The sequence below is a fragment of the Aureobasidium melanogenum genome (genome assembly GCF_000721775.1).
Source record: "Aureobasidium melanogenum CBS 110374 unplaced genomic scaffold scaffold_19, whole genome shotgun sequence".
NCBI lineage: Eukaryota > Fungi > Ascomycota > Dothideomycetes > Dothideales > Saccotheciaceae > Aureobasidium > Aureobasidium melanogenum.
In genome coordinates, this window is record NW_024470071.1 from 39,923 (window position 1) to 58,006 (window position 18,084).

The window sequence follows — 18,084 nt, forward strand, 5'->3', positions numbered from 1 at the left end:
CTTTAAGGGCAGAGAAGTTAATGCTAGACAGGAAGTTATTTTGATGGTTTTAAGCCTTAAGAATGTTTAAGGGCTTTAAGGGTAGAGAAGTTAATACTAGATAGGAAGTTATTTTAATGGTTTCAAGCCTTAAGAATATTTAAGCTTAATTTAGATATCCAAATCCTCTTATTATTCTTGTTGTTTAAGCCTATCCAAGTGCAATGCAAGTTAATTAAAGATATTAAAAGTAGCAAGACCTTCTTTTAATTAACTTCGGAGACATTAAGATGCTACAATGTTTTTTAGTGATAGTATTAATCTATAAGGTGTAATTATTAATCCAGTTAAGCTAAATACTTGCTCTAGCTCATTAGACATTATAGGGATTATATATAAGTTAAGGGCCAACTTTTGCAACTGTGGATATGTCAAACTAATTACCTTAGTTGCCTAGTATTAAAGAGGAGGTGTATTAACCATTAACTTATCTCTTTCGCGAAGATACTAACGTTGATATTTATCATTAGCCATAGGATTAGGCCCTTTGCTTCTAAGATTAAATAGCTTTAACATCGGCCGGCGGTTAGTTAAGGTTAGTATTAAGCTTAGCTATAAGATTGTAATGCTTAAATACTTTTGCCATATTTTAAGAACCTTAGCTTTGTGTTGTAGGATCTAATTAGGTCTATCCTTCCAAATGTCCTTAATATAGGCCTAAGTAAATGCTAGATGGAGTATAAGAGCAGTAACATAGATAGATGAATCATCTGTTCTCTTATAATACTCATTAAGCTTTATCTAACCCTAGTTAATTTGGATATAAAGAGTTTGATAATAGTCCAAGTCTTATTCTTAAGAAAGATTAACAGGTATAATAGAGAATGGCTCTTATGTAGCTATTAGTGTTAGTAGTTAACTTGCTTTAAGAAGTTAGGTTACTTAGGATCCAATTGCTTTTCCTGCACATGTTTTTCGAGGTTGCCTTTAGGAGGGTTAAGCTTGTTAAGTCTATTAAGTCTGTTAAGAAAACAGCTCTTCTTAAGTAGGTGCAATTAGATTAGAGGGTGCTAGTTAATATCTGTCCTTAAGATCTTTAAAATACTTTAAGAGCCCTTCCATAATAGGAATTGTCTGCTAAACTGATCCCTAAGTACCACCTTCTCTATGGCCTTAAAGAATCATTATAGCTTTATTAAGAGGTTAAAGAATCTTACTATATTAAGTCAAAACTTGCTAGTCATTTAGGGTAAGCTAGTCATTAATAATAGAAGGTCTATCCTTTAATATTAAAGGAGGAAGTAGCTTGCTAGGATAGTTTCTCTTATACTTGCTAACAACTGCTACCTAGTTATTATAAACTTCTTCTAAGTAATCTTAAATAGGTCCCTTTTGAAGGAGACTACGTTTAAGAGACTTATAAAAAGCATTCCAACAAGTATTATTATTAGCAATTAGATTAAGAGTATTAGCCTTTTATTCTCTAGTTGACTTATCTATTAATGGATGGTTACCTTAAAAGAACTTAAAACGCTCACGCCTTTAAGAAGAAGCACGAATCTAGGTATTAATATTATGGAACTTGCCATAAGGCCCTTTTCTTCTCTAAGCAAGTAGATCTTTAATGCTAACTATAATTATAGACTCAAATGCATCTAGATCATTGCTAAAGAGTAAGGCACGTGCAATAAGGTTAATAATATGGCTAATACAACGTAGTCGATGCTCCTTAAAATCAAATCCATATACTTAAGCAAGGTCTTATAGGCAAGTATTATTATTAGAGGCATTGTCACATTAGAAGTAGCTAAGCTTATGTTTAATCTTAAAGGTACCAATGATGTTTTAAAGGGTTTAAGAGATGTTAGTTCTAGAATGATCGCCTTGGTGGTATGGAAGTGCAAGTAAAAAGTTTCTATAATTATAATTAGCATTATAAAAGTGTACTATTATACCATAAAAAGCTTAACAAGCTCGAGAGGTCTAAAGATTAAATGAGAGATGAATACTACTTAATGCTGCTTAAAGTATATTCATAACCTTTATAATATTAATCTTATATGCAGCTTAAATCCAGGTAGCTAAGGTTATATAGGTTAGAAGACAGCCAGGTTAGTTAACAACTAGATTAAGATACTTAAGAATAGCTTATAGTCGTGTAGATTTAAGTGTGTTAAAGGCCTCATTCTCTAAAACAACATAGTCTAATAAGAGAGCTTTAAAAGTAGGAGGATCAAACTTAATTAAGTACTTGTCAATTGTTAAGCTAATGGTTAGAGTAGCTAGTTGAGAAGATAGACTATTCTCAATTAAGCTAAATAGCCGCTTTCGTTATATTAGTCCATGTTAATTAAGAGAGTGGGCATCCTTAAGATGGTTATGGACACCTCCTATACCATTAACATACTTAATTAGAAGACAAAGCTTGCCTTTCCGTGGTTAACACTTCTTATAGAGCTAATGGTATTGTTTTTCTTCTAACTCTTTTTATATTCGCTAACCATGAAGCCAGATCTAGCTATTGACATTGCCTTTGCCATCTTTATAAGCTTTAAATCTATTAGCAACCCTATTCTAGTCAAGTCTAGAGTAATAGCCTTAGGGGGTTAGTGTTTAAGGTCCATCTTAAGTTGCTAGACTTTTAAAGTCGTTAGTTTGTTAATAATTTGAAGGGATATTAAGTTAGGAGGTTGCAGGTGTAGAGCTAAGTATAGATAAAGTATCATCATTATCAAATAAGCGAAATAAGCTAAGAAAAGAATTTAAGGAGAGTTGAGAGGCCATTGAAGCAAGTAGTTAGAGGTATTGATAAGTTGGTATAGAGTTAAAGGATACAAGCTTATTGCCATGCAGAATTTTTAGTGCTAAGAGCAGCTACTATACCTAATTAGGACTGTCTTGGCAGTTCCATGGAATCCAAATGGAGTTCCATATGGAATGGATACTCCATGGATCTAATAGCTATTCCAACTCCAGTTCAATTCCATATGGAAAGTGTGGAAATTCCAAATGGAATTCCATCCATCGCCACCACTGTGCTGAGATTTCGAGCGATATTCCCATCTCTTTCTCGCTGAATCCAGAATCCGAGCGCACGTGGAGAGAAGCGCGAAGACGAAGGATCAAGCTTGAAAAGGGCTTTGGAAGAGAGAATGCAGGGGTTGGAGGCCTATCTACCTATCGATGCGTCTGCGAATTTCACTGCGGCTAAGCAGGAAGTTGGAAGACAATGGGCAAACATCAACACCTTTTGTGCTATGTTACTATGTCACGACCCGTCAGGAGAGTCCAATGCCCTGTCTCAGTCTACTCGCGGGCGTTGCTGGTCCACCATCGTCGATGCCCTGGAGACCTCCTCAGAAGCCTTGCCAACTTCACATCCAAGGAAGCATCTAGAAAAGTACAAGGTCTGGGCTGCGGCAGTCTGGTTCACGCTCGCTGGGAACATTCTTTTTGAGTTGCGAAACTGTAGTTGGCGACCTGGAGTTTTGTGGGCGGCTCAAGGAGGGAATCAGGATATTACGAGACAGCGATGGAGGTTCTGGCAGAGAAGATTTGTAGAGGTCGCCGATGATGGACGACTGAGTCTTGAAGCTGCGGAGGAAGCGAGGGAAGCAGCTAGGGTGATCTCGACGCTTTTGTCTCGCAAATGAGAAGTCCTGGTGGCTTTCATCATCAATGCTCTTCAGCTTCTTTTGCATGATACTGAAACCACTCTTTCGCTCTTGCCTGCATCTCACACGCCTGTGGATGTGCATAAAACCCCAAATGCGTGCCTCGAGGTATCGTCACAAGCTCACTATTGCGCAAACGCTGATGTGCATCCTGGCTATAATGCAAAGGCGCATCCGTATCAGCATCACCATGCACAAGCAAAACGGAACATTCAATTTGCTCGAGGTCTAGTCGACCAATGGCTGCGAAATCCGCCATATCGTTTTTCCAGCCGGCTTTGCGCTCGTTTCCTATGTTCACGGTTACCGCTGTGTCGAGAATAAGCTGTCGTTGCGATGAGTTGGCTAGGACGTGTGCGATTTGGGTCTGTAGCTCATCGCGTCCGAGAGAGCCTTCCTGCTCTAGTGCTTGTGCCACTATGTGGTCTGGTGCATGAGAAGCCAGGTACTTTATCACATGCTCTCCGAATCGTGTGCCGAACATGATGCGATCGATTATGCAAGGCTTGGGCGGGATATACTTTGAGCTCACAGTCGCGATAGCCATCACACAAGACACTCGTGTTGGGTGTCGTGCAGCTAGCTGAAAAGCGACAGGTCCTCCTCCCGACCATGCCAACACACCAGCGCGAGAGATATTCAAAGTGTCGAGTAAAGCAGCAATCAGATCCGCTTCTGCATTGATCGAGCTGTCATCTTTGGACAACGGAGTATTGAGATAATCCATGCGCGAGAGGCATATAGTCTGGAATTCGCCCTCTTGGTCTAGAAGAAAACGACTCATTGCGATTGCACTGTCGATGCCGCCTGGGCTGCCGTGTATCACGAGTATTGGAGTGCCGCTGCCTAGTACTTTGGCTTCGATTGCGCCAGCCTCTGTTTGGATGCAGTCCTTGATCTGTTTTGCAGACATCTTCCTTGGGATTTTTTCTCCGAATAAGTGTTTGGAGGTGCTCCAGTAAGTCGCTCAAAGGTAACTGTGAGTTGCCGACTGGTTGTGTTGCTTTGCTTCGAGGGAGACTAACAGTTCTCTATACACCAATAGGTGCGAGCAAAGGTCTTCGCGATGGAGGAACTTGGCGTTGTGCTATAGGCACACTATGGGCTTTATGAACTGTGGCCCCAATACTGATCGACTGGTTCATTCTTTGTTGATACTTTCTGATTGGTCGTGCTGGAAGCTTGTCAAGTTGGAAGGAATCGCGAAGGAATCTTGACGCGCGTCGATACGATGTATTCTTTCTCTAATTGGTCACAGCCGCTGTCAATGCAATCCCGAGCTATGTTAGACGATACCGAAGACAAGCTCATTCCTAGATGAATGCTGCGACTGGGAGTATCCGCGCTTGATTTGTCGCTGTGTTCCCTAATCGGGGTTCAATGACCGAAACCGAGCCCTCGTATCAATTCTCAGCCCTAAGCTCTAGATAACGTCTTGACAACTTTGGGAAGGAGAATAGAAGTCGATACAGACTATATGCTGACCACGTGATCGCGAGCGCCTTACGATGCACTCGAAATTGGAATCCTAGCTGATAATTCTTATCTTGATTGTGCGACCTCTCTTAGCTGAGGGGGTCATATTCCAAAAGATTCTACTATACATTTTTCAAGATTGCCAAAATTTTCTGGGATTACTCTGCTCCAAAATAATATACCCGAGATTAACTTTCCCCTCCTGTTAGGTTTCTACTTGGAAGCCTTGGTTCTTTGTAGACGCAAGCAAGTAGCAATGTTGTAGAAGATATCGACGTTGTTGTAGACACCTCCGAAAGCACTTTGGCAAGGGCCTTGAGCAAAGACAGGAACATCAGTAAGTGAGTGCACACCCTGGTCAGCCGAGACGGGGAGTGTGCCGTTGACGACAAAGCCAGTAACGGCATCGATGTAGTTAACATAGTAGTCGTTTGAAGAAAAGCCAGTAATGTTGAGAGCAGGAACACGAGGTCCATTCTTGTGGACGCGGTAGTTCTCGCGGTGATCAGGGAAAGTGGCAAGGCCAGATTGCAGAGTGTAGCGAGGGTCCCAGTTAACAGGGAAGTCGACACCAGCTGAGTAGACGAGGTTCTGGTCGCTCCCGATTGGCGCAGAGTGATTGGCAACCATGTATTGCGAGAGACCAGATTGCTCGTAGATACCGACTGCATCACGCTTCTTGCGGTCGCTGGTTTGAGCATCCATGTATTTGGTATCGACACTGCCAGTGACATCAAAGCCGTGACCGTGATCAGCGGTGACGATAACAAGGGTATTGTCCAGCTCGCCAATCTCTTCGAGATGCTTAAGAGTGGCTTTGACAGTGTCGTCAAGTTCTAGAAGTTCACCAAGAGCACGGTCATAATCCAGCACATGCATTTGCTTGTCAATGGAGGCTGCCTCAGACATCAAGAAGAAACCCTTGTCAGGGTTGCGCTTGTGCAAGATATCAACAGCCTTGAGAGTCATCTCCTTGAGACCGGGCTGATCAGTTGCGGCGGCGCTGCTGCCATCAGGAGCAGTCTTGGGAATTTGAGTGTTGTTCTTGTAGACGTTTCTGTCAAGCCACTTTGCCATGTTTGAGACGGAGAAAATACCGAGGGTACGCTCAGTGTTAGGCGCGGCTTGAAGAGCAGTGTTGTTCTGGATGACATTGTAACCCTTGTTTCTGAACTCCTGGTAATAGTCCTTTCCTTGGAAGGACTTGCTGCTGGGGATGAACTGCTCGGCACCGCCACCAAAAAGAACATCGGGACCGTTCCAAGAGGGCCAGGTGTAGTTGGTAATACCGTTCAGGAAGGAATCAACAACGTTGCCGTACTGACCACGATTGCGAGTGTGGGCCGTCAAAGCACCAGGAGTAGCATCAGCAATGAAGGCAGTAGAAACGATACCAACACCACCACCACGAACTTCGTGGAAGAGTTCAGCAATGGACTGGACCTTAGGGTCATCGAGAGGATTAGGAGAGGAATCAGCATAGACTCCAAGAGCGTTGACGGTACTCTTGTGGCCAGTGTAGAGAGCAGTGGCAGAGTTGGCAGAGTCAGTGATGAAAGAGTCGATAGAGTGAGTCATTTGGTGACCCAAGACAGGGAACTTGTCCATGGCCATACGGGTCTGATACTTGCCGTTGACGCTCTGGTGGGCGATCAGACGAGCAGCGGTGATCATGTTAGTAGTCATGCCATCTCCAATGAACTGGAAAGCCGCAGTCAGCACACCAGTAGTTTAGGGTCAAAAGGATATCATGTAATCTTCCACCCGACAGATATTTGTCCGGATGATCGAAGCGGTCACGTACCATGATGACGTTCTTGGCCTTCTGCGAGATCTTGGTGTCGCGAACAGTCCAGTTGGCTTGGGTGACACTACCATTGGCATAGGTGAGGGTAGCGATGTAGTTACCAGGTTCGTACAGGGCGACCTTTCTGTAGGCTTTCGAGGCAACCTTAACCATCGAAGGTGTCTTGGCAGCCTCAGCAAACAGATCCTCGTACCAAGTGAAGTTCCATCTCTCAATGGCAGGCTCGTCAACTTTGAAGTAGGCAGCAGCGTTCTGGCAGTCCTTCTGCTTGCCATCCTTAGCAATGGTGAAGGTGAACTTTTCGTCAGGAGTCAGGTAGCCGGGGACGACTTCACTACCATTCTGGGGTGCATGCGTCTCAAGACGGATGTCGAACCATTGTCCAGGGAGAAAATCGCTTTGGTCCGGAGGGAAGATACAACCCAGAGTGGGACAAGCACCGAGGCGTCGGAAAGTCTGCGCAGATGCCTGGCCAATGACGGCGGCAGTGCAGACGACACAAGCGGTACTGAAGCGCATCTTCGAAGCGAGAAGAAGCAATGAACAGAGATGCAAGGAAATTGGACAAACAAGACCTACAACCTCGCAACATACCTGGACTCAAACTACATTTATACCGACCATTTGAGCACCTCGCAACGGCGCGTCCGTCTTGTCTAGCCAATGAATTCGATAGATCATGCCATGCAAGCTCATGACTGCGCCTTCACGTTGACATCGCGTGGTGAGCAGCGCGAGCAGGAATAGTCTATCGCTTTCGACCGTATGCGCCAAACATCGAGGCGCTCTTGGCGCAGTCTTGTCAAGAGTAAAGTTTGAATGTTGGAAGGCGTCTTGGTAAGAAAGAGCTGCTGTGCAGCGAAAAGTGGAGGCTCGCGCCAAGGCTTGGCACTGGGCGGAGAGGAAAGAGGCTTGCAAAAGATTTGCTTGTCGCTCCTTGGGTGGCACGTTTCAGACCAATCGTCTGAGGCACGTTGTGCTTCGTGCATACAACGACCTTCCATGTTGAGATATGGCTGTTTTCGATGGCTTCAATGACTGGGGCTGGATGCAGAGCATGTCACCGCTTCTGTTGAGTGATGCCAGTATGCGTGTGAACACCTGCTCTGCTCATTGGCTTCCTTACTAGGGCCCAAAATTCCTTCTCGGTTCTAGCAGCTTCAAGTCCTGCTCGCGCTGGTCCATATCAATCTGGACGATTGGGATTTCGGCTTGGCAGCTCTCCCTCTACCTCGGTTTTCGGAAATGCTTGGCACTGATATCGAGCTGAGAGCAGGGTTGTACCTCCACCTGTATCTTGCAATCAGTTTTTCGTGCAGGAAGTGATTGTGGGAGGCTCATATTGGTAAGATTTTGGTAAGATCACATGTCGATGAAGTCTTCAATGATGGCGATACTTTCCTGACCATGATCGCACGCCAGATCACTTCTGGTTTCACCGTCGTTGATAGTACAAAGCAATTTGTTTACAAAGGAGCCATTTCACATACATGTCTTCACCACTTCAATCATGACAAACCGAATCGAACCAAGAAATTCAGGAGCAAGCTTTCAAGGCATACAACTGTATTGCCAGTCATCTAGCACACACACATCATAATCGTAATCATCGTTACGCTCACACGATGTCGTCGTGGGGGAGAGCGATGTGTGGTTGTCTGATGGAGTCCGTGCGTGATTGGTTTCCGCCACGGAAGCAACTTCTCCGCTTCCGCCTTCTCCTTGCTCCCTTTCCTGTCCTAAGCAACATATCCGACAACACCTGCACATTTGCTATCATCACCGTCATGAGATGGCAAGCTCAAGAGAAGAAGTCGAGCAGTTTAACGACAATACGAGTCCTGATACAGCGCAGACTCGCGCGCGTAAACGGCAGAAAGTCACGCGAGCTTGCGACGTCTGCAAATCAAGAAAGAAACGCTGCACCGGCGATCAACCATGTGCGCCATGTATTAAGGTGAGAGGTAGATGCACGTACGAGGCTCAGTACAATAGAGGTACGTGATGGGAAACATGGGCTGTCCGGTCTATGCGACGCACGAGCGCGGTCCAGAGAAGACGCGTCTCGTAGTGACGTGGAAAAGCTGTACCTCTTGGACTTACTTACCACTATGGTCAGCCGCTTTGAGTCGTTCGCACGTGCTAACGTCAGATCCATCAAGGAATTGCTATTCCTCCGTCTCCTGCGTCATCGGGATACGTTCATTACCCAACTCAAACTGCATCTAATCAAATCACATCTGGACCTCTACACTCGGTCACTCAAGAACCTTCCGGTGTTCACCAGACTCCTTCTCAAAACGGCGGGACGGGCCAATCAGCTAGAAGGCAATCCTCTAGGGATGCTCCGTCGTCTCGTGTCCAGCCAGAACACGAGACAGCTACTGATTTGTTAGTATCAATTCACCCTTCTCTGGACGCACCAGAAGCAGCCGGAACTATCAACGAACAGTACCTTGGACCTTCCAGTGCTCAATCTTTCTTGAATCAAGCATTAAGAAGCTCCGACCAGGCACAGAATCTTCTTACACGCCCCTTGTCGAGTGCCGAAACAGACACATCAACCTTATCATTCGGCGATGCAACAATCGACCGGCCAGACATCACGCAGTTTGTTTGGCCTGATCACACGGTTGCCAGCCAGCTTCTTGATAGGTACTTCGAATTTGCATCACCAACATATCGATACATGCATGAACCTACCGTACATCGATGGCTGGATCGAATCTACGACAAAGCCGATGTGCCAATTTCTGCTCAAGCGTGTATCTTACTGATATTTGCCTCTGCCGCCGTGTTTACTATCAACTCCGATGGTGACACGATCGATGCCAGTCATCGAGGCTGGCAATCGAGCGAGATGTATTACCGAAAAGGGGAAAAATTGCTCTCAACAGAGAGTGGTCCACCGCGCCTCGAGTCTGTCCAGGCTAGATTCGCGGCAGTTCAATATCTGCTCTCTTCGTCAAGACCGAACAAAGCTTTATTCACGTTCGGTACGATGGTTCAGCTCATGCAAGCTGTGGGTATGCATCGTAAGACGGTCGAAAGATCTGGCAGCACGGCTTTGGACTCAATAATAGTACAGATGCACAGACGATTGTTCTGGTGTGCTTTTACTCTAGACAAATACTTGAGCATTATAATGGGTCGTATGCCGTTGCTTCACATCGATGACACCAATCAAGCATTGCCGATGGCAGTGAATGATGAGGATCTCACTGCTGAAGGTGTACGACAGCAGACCTCAGCGCACGGTCGAGACTGCCTTCTTCAAGCCACCCTTGCTCATATTAAGATTGGTATCGTTCTTGCCAGAGCTTCGCAAGAACAAAATCGTCTGCCAACGGTCACTGAACGTTCCCACGTCGAAGCAGCCATCTGTAGAGGTCTGGAAGTTCAAGATTGGCAATCAACGCTACCGCCAATCTTATCTGGCGTGATTCACCCCAGCAGTCTCATACCAAGTTTCAGGCGCCAACACTCTATTCTTACTTTGGCACGTTTACATTCTATTATGTTTATCACCCGAACACTTCTCCTACGAGACCTCTCCACGAGTCTGTCCGAGTCAGAGGTTCACCAATACCGAGATCAACTGCGTACCTGCATCCGTACAGCACGAGACGTCGTAGATCTCATCAGCAGTTCACCACAAAACCGGGTACTGTTCCCAGCATTCTGGTTCTCGCAGTACATTGCCTTCTCTGCGATTTCGATAATTCACATATACATCATTCAGTTGAGCCGTCATCGTATTCCCACAGACTTATTTGGCACAGACTTGAACAAGGGCAACATGATGACTGTTGAAAGCTTATACCAGCTAGCAAAAGTGGGACAGGGCCATCTAGCCGAAGCAGGACTCAAGAGTGCACCGGTCTGGCGATATGGCCCTATCCTCGAAAGTCTCTCTGCGCAGACGACCAAGCATATGTCCTTGCGACTGAGCAACCAAACGCACGAAGTCAGAGCGTCAGATGCGTCTACATTCCGTATGACCCAGGTGCCGACTGAAAACGCTCATCGAATCGCATATCACACAGTCCAGACAGAATCAGACGCTCCCAACGACATGGTCGGCCCGCCGCTAGGCACGGATGAGTCTTTGATGAATGGTCACGAAAGTCTCTGGAGTGATCTGTTGGCCGATAATGTCGAGGACAACTATCTGACCATGGATTTTTGGCCGCAGTTTGATAATTTGCCTGTCGGTAATTTTTGACGACCATGAATACTTCTTTTGAACTCGGGTCCCCAAAATTCCAGCATTGGGTGATCTATTGCATCTACCTTGGGATGTTCCCGCACAGAATTCGCGCAGGTAGGAGGCCTACCATATAATATCGTCAAGGGCCCAGATTTCCCTCATTGCTACTCGTGCACACAATGCCGGCACAAGATAATCTGCAGGTCTCATCAGTGATTATACATCGCTGAAGATATCTTTAGTCCGGCAGTATCAAGTTCTCCAGTATATGTCTCTCTTGTTACATGGACTAGAACCAGACATCAATGGTTGATGAGTCGATACTCGTATTGTCAGGTCCTGGCTCCGACGTCAAGTCGGAGCCGCGGAAACTGAGCGCACACGCTTGGCATTTCATCCCACAAGTCGCATTGTAGGCCTGTAAAGAAAAGCTCAACTTATAGAGTCGGGACCCTGACCAGGACGCGCCCTTGACTGGTTGCAGCGAGCTGTGTACGAGACACTGTGTTACATAGAATTGTAGTGTGCCCTTTTGAGAACGATGAGGCCGTTCTCGGAAACCAGGTAAACTTCGCCGTCTCGATGAGTGGTGTCAAGAAGGTCAACTCTTCAGCTGCTTTGTACAACGGACCGGCGGGATCAACACTGTTTGTTGCAATGCAATTGAAACATACGTCTGCGTGACTATACGCCTGGAGTCTCTGGGATCATTGACACCATGGGATTGAAAAGGTTTTGCTACAGCTGTTTCGGGGAAAGCTTCTATTCTCTCTGTACTCTTCAAGGCTTAGTTTGCGCTCTCTCATCTCCTTCTCATTCTGAACAAGCTCCTGTTTTTTCCCTGAACCTCCTCGTCTGTGATAGGCTACCCGTTAGCGTGAAAGTCTTACGCCAACTCTAAAATCTGTGGTGTGGTTTGGCGACCAGTCCCTATTTCAACGGCGTAGTTTTCTGGGGTATGATCAGCTGGAGGTCGACGCCATCACAAAAAATCATTTTCAGGACCTTCGGATCATACCCAGACTTCCTCGGTTGCATCGAGTTGCGCTGAGACAGTCCTTGAGATTAACGGAGCAGCTTGCTTCCTGTGCCATCAGGGACACAATGTCAGGCGCAAAGCGAAATCAGATCTCAATCTTTACGGCACCGAACTCCGTTCCATTTTCGTTGATCATGACCGAAAAACACCGCCAAGTGCCGAGAGTCAGACCGACATGCCTTGGTGAGTAACTTTGTCTTCTAAGCCCGCGAAGCTCTGATGTCTTCTGAGGGAAAGCGTACTGTGACATGAATGATAGTTGAAGTGGCATGAAATCCACGAGTCTACGACAGAATTGCAATTGCTTCTGAGGTGACAGAAGTAAAAGCTTAGAGCGCTGAGAGTAGGTTCGCGGCGAAGCGTCGCCAGAATTTGCCGCACGTTTTTTATGAGCTTTGAGAACTATGGCGCCCTATGGGTTCGAATATAGCCTATGGCATTCTGCCTTATAGGATTCGACAAGGTCGCATGCATCGCCGGATGATGGTGATGGCGCTGTTTTGATGTTCTCGATCGTCCCGTATGTCCGCAGTTGTTCACCGAGGTTATGAGAATATTTTGAGTCCCGGGCCCCGCAGCACCCATAAGGCGATCAATGCTTGAGCCATCCTCGTGGCAGTTCCCCAGTCCATGCAGGGGCCTGTTCATGGCGGTTCATCCAGCCGAGCGGTCATGCAGAAAACTCGTGGCTGACCCCAAGGTCCGGATGACACCCTATCATCGGTCTCAACTTCGAAACCAAACATCGCGCATTCGTACCGGGTCCAAGGTCATGTTGTAAGCGTTTCACAAGACCACGAGAGAGATGAAACGAGCACTATACTTTCCGATGCTTCTCTCATGGATGTTGAACCGTCCAGCGTGTTGCAAGATCGAAGCCTGAGACTTGGCAGAACCTGTTTCGGAAGAATCGGAGCATTGATGATCATGACTGGCCGCATACTGTTGAGAGTCGATCCGAGAAGTTGTGAGTCCACAGTTTTCGAGAACTCGATGAGGGGTTTGGAAGAAAGTTGCTGTTCCCCAAAATTATCAAGCGCTTGAGCATTGGTACCGCGCCCCTCGATGATCGTTCCTTCCGAGGCCCCGTTAACGGGCTAGGTATGGCAACTAGGTAACGTCTTTCCGAGTCTCTAAGCAAGTATCTGTTGCTAGCCTGCTGGTTAGCATCGTGGACAATGCTCTGTATAAACCATTCAGAGTTTTGCGCAGACTATCAGATCGATCGCAAGCAGACGATGCGAATCCGCCCTTGCTCGTTGTGGCTAATTTTGCTCAGAATGATCAGCTCTTGTTGGGTGTCCTGAGCATACACTATCAGTCGCGCATTCAACATGAGTTTTCAGTCTTACAATGGTTCGGGGCGGACGTTGTACTAGATGAGAGAATGATGAACTCTGTATACCCGCCTCAGACGTTGTGTGAGTTCAACGTCCAGAGTTTACTACGGAACCATCACTACTACCTTACCATCTCTGTAGCATCATCGGTCGGTCCTTTCGGGTCCTTTCGACGGGATTAAGCACAGCCCTAGAAGAAACTTACATGCGCTTATGTGCGCCCACGTTGCGTCAAGCAAAGCATGCAGCTGCTTATATATAGCCTCAAAGATTCCAACCTCGACTACTCTTCAAAGTAAGCTCACAAGATCCTGAACATATATCTTCCACATCTACAGATAGCATCAATGTTGTCTCGAAGACTTGATTCCGCAATGGTTCTCCAATCGGAAGGACTGTACGTCGAACAGAGTCAAAGCAATGTAAGAGAATTCAAGCTACCTTTCGAATCCTCACTGACAAAACGCATAAGGCTCTGAACAACCTGGATACATCAGACCTTGCTCCCTTTGGCATACCATGCTACGCCATGACTACCGAACCTCTGTCATATGGATATACATGGCAGTTCCCAGATTACACGTCTTCTTCGAACACATTATACACTATACCCAGCGACGGCATCGTTGGACCCACAGATATGAATGGTCAATCACTGATTGCAACTCCATCCATGTCGCAGCTGCCTGCCGTCGAGCAAACCTATGAGTCGTCCCAGACAAGAGCGTCATCCTGGTTCGGATACCCATATCTACAGGATACATTGGGCATGGACCTTCTGGCGTTGCAAAGTCAACAATCACTTCGCAACCTCTCGCGATCTCCATCTCCTCACAGGTGTTTCGATCATGGCTGTAATGGCAGGTCGTTCTCATCAAGAAGCAATCTCAGACGACACCAGCGGGAACGAGCACGTCTGACACGAATCCTACCGTGTCCGCTGTGCGGGGCCAAGTTCTACAGACGCTGGACCAGAAACCAACATGTTCTGCGAGCCTCTTGCCTCCAGCGTATGTCGTCGCACAGCCCCTATCCTGATTTCGATCAAGACTCTCAGTCTGAACAATACAAACAATCCCATGGTCGTATCGACGCTAGTGTCGTACCAGATTACAGCGTATGTCTCGCATCCGTGTCACCAAGCCCAGCTGCTAGTGCTCCAGTTTCCCAGATTTCTGGATCGCAGTCAGCTCCCAGCAACAACGTTGACCATAGCTGGCAAGCACTGTCCTGCTATTGGCCGTCACTGGTGAACTCTGACTCACCAGAGAGATTCGATTGGACTGTGCGATCGTATCCTGGTACTCCTGCCCATTGCCCCTGACGTTCCGTTTCGTACGACAGCGATGCTGGCGCTCTCCTTTCTCGATGCACTTCATTCGAATTAGTCTTTCTAATAGTCATAAAAGTCCGTTGCACCTCTACAGAATACCCCAACGAATTTGATTATCTATTATTATTTGCTCAAAGTTTTAGATCTCATGGCCGCTCGCAGTTTTTCGTGCTAACATTCACCGTACCACTTCATTGTCTCATATTTGAGAGCCCTCAAACAAATTTCGAGGAACTATAGCCAAACTTCAGCTCCCATCTTCGTACTCAACATCGATCGAACCTTGAAGGCTCGAGAGCAGAGTTGAGAACAGGGCACTAGCCATTCCCAGCCACGGACTCCCACACGGTCTTACCAAACAACTCAATTACTAACTCCACATGGAGCAGCGGGGCATTTCCCTGGGGAAACGTGGCCATCACGTCAACACGAACATCGTTAGGTCTTTTCTTGGGTCTTGTGAGCAATTTGGCTTGGCTTCTTAGGTAACCACTTCTAACCCCATTCCACCCCAGCAGAGCTAGACAATCACACGGTCGGACCGAGTCCCCATGTGCCTCGGTACAAAGCTAAGGATTGTGATTTCCTGACGGCAATGTCGGCGCCTGATACCCGAACCATTCCTTGGCTACTTGATGCACGAGACAGTTCCCCTTCAGAATTTTCAGCTGGACAAGCCAGTGTCCTTGCAGACTTTTCCTCTGGACGACCGCGGACATACGATGAAAGACACCGATCTTCCTGGAAGCAACTTATTCTCGGCGATCCTTGTCTTGAAGACCAAGCAGGTCCAGTAGATGTTAGCAAGAGATCGCGATAGATCAGTTATAACCAGAGCTCATGTTTGCTTGCCATCACTCAGCCCGTTTACCGCACGTGCACATCCCTATGGAATCCCTATGAAATCTGATAAGCTGTGCGAGGATGGTCCATTTGGTCTAGGACGTTGCTGCAGCGCTGTGACGATAGAGATTAGAGGATCATCTTGGTGAGACTGAGCTGTGAGATTGAAAAGTCTGAGTTTTTCGTCTTATGTTCTGTTTGATGAAAACTAGTATATCGTGGTTGCACCATGTGACATTGGTCCTCTACGATACAGTAAACCAAAAACAGACTTCGCCTCTCACACGATGCCAATCCAAAAACACTACAACTTGTCTTTGCGAGCACAACAGACATCCATTACTACCACCGAAGCAATCACATACAGAACCTTCCATAGAATACTATCTCAGCGTCTATGTCGCTCACTCAAAGAAACTGAACGACGTAGAAGAAGAGAGCTGGAAGCAGACCCGAGACAATTCGAGGCGCGGAGCCTTGGTTTGCTGCGCCAGTGTAGACCGCCATGGTGGATGAAGCGGTAGGGGTTCCACTGCCTTGTCCATCAGATGGATCTACTGAGCCACTGTCATTGCCAGAGCCAGAGCCATTGGCCGAGCCATTTCCAGAGCCATTGCCAGAGCCATTGCCAGAGCCATTGCCAGAGCCATTGCCAGAGCCATTGCCAGAGGCAGAGCCAGAGGCAGAGCCATTGCCCGAGGGGCTGTCATTTCCTGAGCCATTGCCCGAGGGGCTGTCATTTCCTGAGCCATTGCCCGAGGGGTTGCCGCTTCCTGAGCCATTGCTTGAAGGGTTAACGTCTCCTGTACCAGAGCCCGGGCTCCCACCATTGTTGTTATTCGAGCCGGGGATGGTAGAGCTGCCAGTACCGGTGCCTGAGCCAATAGGATTGCTTGCGCCCGGGGTGCCGGGACTGCTGCCACTATTGCCATTGTTCGAGCTGGGAGTGCCAGGGCTGCCATCAGGGTTGCCACCACCGGTGTTACCTGAGCCTGAGCTACCAGGACTGCCGCCACCATTGTTTGAGCCTGGGTTACCAGGATTGCCACCAGGATTGTCACCGCCTGGAGTGCTAGGATTGCCCCCTCCATTATCATTGTTCGAGCCGGGGTTGCCTGGATTGCCACCGCCAGTGTTGCCCGAGCCTGGGTTGCCTGGGTTGCCTGGGTTGCCTGGGTTGCCAGGGCTGGCAGGGCTGGCAGGGTCATTTGGCCCTGGAGACCCAGTGGGTGATGAGTTCGGCCCAGGAGAAGAGGTTGGGGTGACGATGATAGTCAAGGTGGACGGGACGTTATTGCCGGTACCAGGATTGGCAGGGTTTTTCGGACCCGGAGACCCAGTGGGCGATGGGTTCGGCCCGGGAGAAGAAGTTGGGGTGACAATGATAGTCAAGGTTGACGGAACACTATCGCCGGTACCAGGGTCGGCAGGGTTGGCAGGACTGCCAGGAGTGCCCGGGTTGTTGTTAGGATTGCCGGGATTGTTGGTTGGACTGCCGGAAGGAGGGCAGCTGGAGACTGTCTGGACAGTATGAGTACGGGTGACAGTAGTAGGGCTGCCCGGCAAAGTACAGCTGGAGATGGTTTGCGTGGACAGAGTTGTGGTGCTTGTGACGGTAGAAATTCTCGTACCTTGAGCATTGGCAAAGCCAACACTCAAAGACACCGCAAGCAGAGAGGCAGAGATTGGCTTCATGATGCAATCGCGGTAAGCTTCTTGAAGGTTCGAACGAGACGTCTAACAAAGAGACCCCTGCTATTTATGAATTGCATGATGTCTCTCACCCAGTCACGACTTCGAGGCTGGGTTAGTGGGGATATGGTAGACCCGCCCGTTGAGATTTGATAAGCAATAATCCCAAACAGCTTTGATCCCGCAATTCAGATCTGAATGTAACGTCGAAGGATCTGGGGCTTACACATGAATTGTGGAGCATCTCCCCACAACATTGTCATATGCCACAACATTGTCATATGGGGAACGTGCTCTGTTACTATCATGCCCGCTACCAATATCGAATGTGACTTGCGATGAATCCTACAACCTTGACACGGCGAAATAAACTTCGAGACATCGTAATGGGACGTATATTCCCAGGATTTAGCGTCAGTGGTATCTATCATATTGCCACATTTAGAAGTCAAGATCTGATTTTGTCTCTAGGTTCCGTTGATGGGATCAATGATTCTGCAACATCTCATGACCTCAGGCGAACTCTGTAGGGAAGATTTGTCACCAGTAGCGAATGCCGAGAGTAGCGAGAGTCTTTCGCGATGGTAATTCTAACATGGTGGGTGATACGTTCAGAGTGAAGTTGAATCTACATCCAAGATATATAGCCACGTCCCTCGGCTGGTATCCAAGATCATCATCCAAAGAAACT

At 47.3% G+C, this 18,084-nt stretch overlaps 5 protein-coding genes across 5 annotated transcripts; 2 read left to right on the plus strand and 3 right to left on the minus strand.

The window, feature by feature from the left end:
- Positions 1 to 3,654: 3,654 nt before the first annotated feature.
- M437DRAFT_54267 (alpha/beta hydrolase fold protein) lies at positions 3,655 to 4,566 on the minus strand (the record flags this gene model as incomplete). Its single annotated transcript, XM_041022657.1, has 1 exon — positions 3,655 to 4,566. The coding sequence occupies one exon, from the start codon at positions 4,564 to 4,566 to the stop codon at positions 3,655 to 3,657; it is 912 nt and encodes a 303-aa protein (XP_040877484.1).
- Positions 4,567 to 5,342: 776 nt separating this feature from the next.
- On the minus strand, positions 5,343 to 7,455 carry M437DRAFT_54061 (alkaline phosphatase-like protein; the record flags this gene model as incomplete). The annotated part of the gene is made up of 2 exons (XM_041022626.1): positions 5,343 to 6,830; positions 6,934 to 7,455. The coding sequence occupies 2 exons, from the start codon at positions 7,453 to 7,455 to the stop codon at positions 5,343 to 5,345; spliced, it is 2,010 nt and encodes a 669-aa protein (XP_040877485.1).
- A 1,342-nt stretch (positions 7,456 to 8,797) lies between these two features.
- Positions 8,798 to 10,849, plus strand: M437DRAFT_15474 (uncharacterized protein; the record flags this gene model as incomplete). The annotated part of the gene is made up of 2 exons (XM_041018812.1): positions 8,798 to 8,933; positions 9,099 to 10,849. Coding segments are annotated over 2 exons (1,887 nt in total), but the record flags the coding sequence as incomplete, so codon positions are not given.
- Positions 10,850 to 14,360: 3,511 nt separating this feature from the next.
- On the plus strand, positions 14,361 to 14,534 carry M437DRAFT_28542 (uncharacterized protein; the record flags this gene model as incomplete). Its single annotated transcript, XM_041019140.1, has 1 exon — positions 14,361 to 14,534. A coding segment is annotated over one exon (174 nt), but the record flags the coding sequence as incomplete, so codon positions are not given.
- A 1,575-nt stretch (positions 14,535 to 16,109) lies between these two features.
- M437DRAFT_68013 (uncharacterized protein) lies at positions 16,110 to 17,396 on the minus strand (the record flags this gene model as incomplete). Its single annotated transcript, XM_041025037.1, has 1 exon — positions 16,110 to 17,396. One exon carries the CDS (start codon positions 17,394 to 17,396, stop codon positions 16,110 to 16,112), a length of 1,287 nt encoding a protein of 428 aa, XP_040877488.1.
- Positions 17,397 to 18,084: the final 688 nt, after the last annotated feature.